Here is a 4270-nt window from a genome sequence, read left to right on the forward strand (position 1 = left end):
GGGGGGGGGGGGATCACTCAGTTTAACATCTCACGTGTTGAAACATGATCACATGAATCAGGCCGAGACTAACGGAGTATCGTTTCATTGGTTCTACATTCTTTAAGGGGGAATGACAGACATCAAGACAGAAGATAAGGGCTTCTTGTGGGGGGGGGGGTTCTGGGAAAGCATCAGAGATCCTTCAAAGAGAACGCCATTATGTATATTGGATATTATTTACTTGAGATTTTTGCACAAAATCAATACAAACATACACATCGTCCCAGCATCGAGCGGTTTCTACAGAAAACCTCCGTCGCTTGGAGTGAAAACAGAAAACAACTCAAATCAACTCAACGTTTTTACACGTCTAAAACACACCTCCGGGGCGTCGCCGCCGAGCGGCAAAACTCGCCTTTGATTCCATAAATAAAAAGAGAAACCTCCACGCAGTGCAGTCTGCGTCTTCCTGTCGGACTGAGGAGGAAACTGATGCAGCGGGATTTAAATAAAGTCCACGTTCAGAGGAATTTCTAGAGACTCTACTTGTTCGCTTAGAGGAATAATAAACGCTCTTCATTTACTTTCTTTGAAACACAGACGTTTAAGACCTGAAATAAATCCACAGGAAAGCCGCAGTAACTTCATATACGCTGCACTGATATAATAAAGATGTTTCTGTCATGGCTTTAGTGATTTCAGTTTGAAATAACACACTTAAAAACTCGATAACTGGAAAATACGCACGAGTCTCCGTCCCAGAAGTCCATCAGACCCGTGCGTTCATCGAGAGTTGAGGATATGGAGATCTTGCTGGATTAGATTTAGTTATTATTTTATTTATTATTTAACATCGTCTTTATCTGAACTAATCACCTGAAGCAAACACAGTACGTTGAGGCGTTCAGTGTTCCTCCTCCCCAGCTGTGGAAACCCAGTCAGTGTTACTGCAGCAGGTTGGATGGGAGCGCTTGTTTCGCTCATCTTTACATCCTTGAATTAATCATTAAAGCTCTTAAATGACTTTTTTGAAGCAGGAACCCCCGAAATGAATCCATATCTTTACTGTAGAAGTGTCTGTGAAGTGTGGTGAATCAAAGTGAAGCGATACCTGGAAAACATCCACGAGTCTCCCTCCCAAATTAAAATCCACGAGGTCTTCTGTGAAGAAGAAGAAGATTGAGACCCGGCCCAAGTGGATTTGAATGATCTGAACTATCAGCTGAAGCAAACGCAGCACATTGAGGCGTTCAGTAGTCAGTGTCTCTCTTCCCCCCTGCTGCTTGTCCTGTGGAGGGGAGGGAGCGCTTGTTTTGCTCCCTGCTCTACACGGCCTGCTGCTTGACCTGAGGGGGGCTTGTTGTCTCCTCCTCGACCACCCGCTCCTGGTTCCAGTCCTTCAGACCCTCAGGCAGCGAGGTGTCCTCCTCGAAGCTCCCCGTCCCCTCCACAAACTCCTCGTAGGTGCACTTCTCCTCGAAGGGCCGCGGCCCCAGCAGCTCCAACATGTCCGCTTTGTCCAGAATCTCCCTCTGCAGGAGGCGCTGGCCCACCTGGGGGGGGGAGGGGGGGTTAATACAGGGACTAACAACACAGACAGGGTGTCTGTCTGTCTGTCTGTCTGTCTGTCTGTCTGTCTGTCTGTGTGTCTGTCTGTCTGTGTGTGTGTCTGTCTGTGTGTGTGTGTGTCCTCACCAGCTCCACCAGCTCCTTCTTCTCAGTCACCAGCTCCAGAGTCCTCTGATAGGCTCTCTCTATGAGCTCTCTGACCTCAGAGTCGATGAGCTCTGCCGTGGCCTCGCTGTACGGCTTCTCCAGAACCATCTCCCCCTGCCTGGGGAGGTCGAAGGACACCTGGCCCACCCGGTCACTCATCCCAAACTGCACCACCTGGGGACACACACACACACACACACAAACACACACACTCAATGAGCCTGTTTGGTTTTATGAAACTGCAACAAAAAAAATGTCTTATACTTAGTGACCCTTCAGGTGTGTGTGCGTGAGAATGTGTGTGTGTGTGTGTGTGTGTGTGTGAGAATGTGTGTGTGTGTGTGTGTGTGTGTGTGTGTGTGTGTGTGTGTGTGTGTGTGTGTGTGTGTGAGTGAGTGTGTGTGTGTGTGTGTGTGTTACCTGAGCGTACGCAGACTGAGTGACCTTCTTCAGGTCGTCCTGAGCTCCTGTAGTGATCCTCCCGAAGAACACGTGCTCAGCGACTCTCCCTCCCAGCATCATGCACATCCTGTCGAACAGCTGCTCCTTGCTGTACAGGTACTGCTCTCTGGGCAGGTACTGAGCGTAGCCCAGACCCTTCCCCCGCGGGATGATCGACACCTACACACACACACACACACTTTTTAGATATCCCTTACACACACACAACCGTGTTCCTACACATGATATGACGTGTAGTTTAAAGAGCTACGTTAGGGGCAACATATTTACACAACAATACACATGAGGAGCCCCGTGCATTATTCATATACTTTTCTATTTTATTTATTAAAAGATTTTTATTTTTAACTATTATCTTTAATGGGTTTCTTTTATAAAAGCTCTGGGTTGCATCTTTGCTTTAAGATGCTCTTTGATTATTCCTATTAACATTTATTTAACTATATTATTATCAATTATTGTTTTTATTAATACATTTATTTATTTAATTTTCTTATTTATTAATTTCACTATTATTATCATCATACACATTTTTTTATATTTAACATTTTAGTTAAAACACTTTTATTTTTAATTACTTTTAATTAAAAACACAGTTTTGAGTAAACCTGTACTTTTAGAGTTTGTTTTTTTAAAATAATATTTAACACATTTTCATACAGACCATTAAATGACATTTTGTGACGTCTGAGGAGCTGGGTTTTGTAAAGATATATTAGGGTTAGTATTTAAAGTATTTAGCTGAACTGTACAAATACAGCAGGTACTTTAAATCTAGAAGCATTTTCAACATTAATGAATCATGTTTGACATAATTATGTCGAGTAAAAATGAGAAACAAATATATATAATTAAGAGTCCATTTTGTCCAAGCAGAGGTTTAAACTGTGCAGCGTTATCCGAGCTAAACGATGTGTTCTTGGAGGATCAGTATTTCAGATATGGCACATCAACATGCAGCCAAAATCTCCACTATAGATTGAGGACATTGATATTGAAGGATGGGTCGAGACAGAAGGAACAAGGTCTGGATACAAGCGGCTGAAATGGATTTCTCTCTGGAGGTGGACCCGGTTTTGGTGGATGATGGATGGATGGCAGCGTACCTTCAGCAGTATGTTGTAAAGATATATTCGGGTTAATATTGATTTATTAGTATTTAAAGATCTTGAGCGTACCTTCAGCAGGGGGTCTGCGTGCTCCAGGAACCAGCCCACGATGGCGTGCCCCGCCTCGTGAAACGCCACCGTCTTCTTCTCCGTCGGCTGCAGGACCTGCGTCTTCTTCTCCAGACCTGAACACACACACAATTAAAACAAAACAAAAATGAAAGAAAATAAGAAAAATAAAAAGATATGAATAAAAGATAAAAAAATAAAAAAATTGAGCTAAAAGGCGCTTCAGACGCAAACAACTCGATAACATCAAAAATAAATAAACAAGTTACTTTTTCTTAATATTGTAATTAGAGATATCCCGATCCGAACACGTGATCGGGGATCGGAGCCGATCACGTGATTTTCAAAAGATCGGAATCGGGAGAAAAAAAATCGGGGATCGGGGTTTTTTGTTTTTAATAAATACTTTTTTTAAAATATTGTATTCAATGTCACAAAACAAAAATGACCATGTTCAAGTCTTAAAGTCATCCTGAGGCCTTAGTTTTGGTTTCAAATGACAGAACATCATGTATGTGTTGCTTCTTTGGGGCTTGTTCTCATAGACCTGGTTGCTTATTTCTCTCAAATCTGGCAACAGAGTGGGCGCAGTGTCTAATTGTAGCAGTAAGCTAACGAGTACTGATAAGCTTTATTTTGTTTTGATCCAATGCTGCACAACTGAACTGATCCAATGCTGCTGTGAAAGAAAGAAGCTATATCCATGTTGGATAGAATATCCAATTTAAATAAAAAAATAACCTTAAGGGACAACTTGAATGCTTTTTTTTCTCTTAATGCATTGCATAAAGATCGGATCGGGAAAAATCGGTATCGGCAAATTGTCAAAATCAAATGATCGGAATCGGATCGGGAGCAAAAAAAGATGATCTGGACATCCCTAGTTGAAATTATTTTATTGACTTGTGATCGTATTTCTTCTGCTAAGAAAA

At 42.3% G+C, this 4270-nt stretch overlaps 1 protein-coding gene across 1 annotated transcript; it reads right to left on the bottom strand.

The window, feature by feature from the left end:
- Nucleotides 1-199: 199 nt before the first annotated feature.
- Nucleotides 200-3466, bottom strand: LOC104949398 (AFG3-like protein 2). The gene is made up of 4 exons (XM_010775757.1): nt 3339-3466; nt 2119-2319; nt 1678-1872; nt 200-1535 (listed from the first exon to the last, which is right to left on the bottom strand). The coding sequence occupies exons 2-4, from the start codon at nt 2224-2226 to the stop codon at nt 1308-1310; spliced, it is 531 nt and encodes a 176-aa protein (XP_010774059.1). The 5' UTR covers nt 2227-2319; nt 3339-3466; the 3' UTR covers nt 200-1307.
- Nucleotides 3467-4270: the final 804 nt, after the last annotated feature.

The sequence above is a fragment of the Notothenia coriiceps genome, unplaced genomic scaffold (genome assembly GCF_000735185.1).
Source record: "Notothenia coriiceps isolate Sejong01 unplaced genomic scaffold, NC01 NC01_scaffold00016100, whole genome shotgun sequence".
In the NCBI taxonomy this organism is placed as follows: domain Eukaryota; kingdom Metazoa; phylum Chordata; class Actinopteri; order Perciformes; family Nototheniidae; genus Notothenia; species Notothenia coriiceps.

What these genes read in the sequence shown, in the direction of transcription:
- LOC104949398 (XM_010775757.1), bottom strand. Translation starts at nt 2,226, where the DNA reads ATGTGCATGATGCTGGGAGGGAGAGTCGCTGAGCACGTGTTCTTCGGG. An exon ending in CTCAGTCTGCGTACGCTCAG is followed by an intron (nt 1,873 to 2,118) that starts GTAACACACACA and finishes GTGTGTCCCCAG; the next exon opens with GTGGTGCAGTTTGGGATGAG. An exon ending in AGAAGGAGCTGGTGGAGCTG is followed by an intron (nt 1,536 to 1,677) that starts GTGAGGACACAC and finishes TCCCCCCCCCAG; the next exon opens with GTGGGCCAGCGCCTCCTGCA.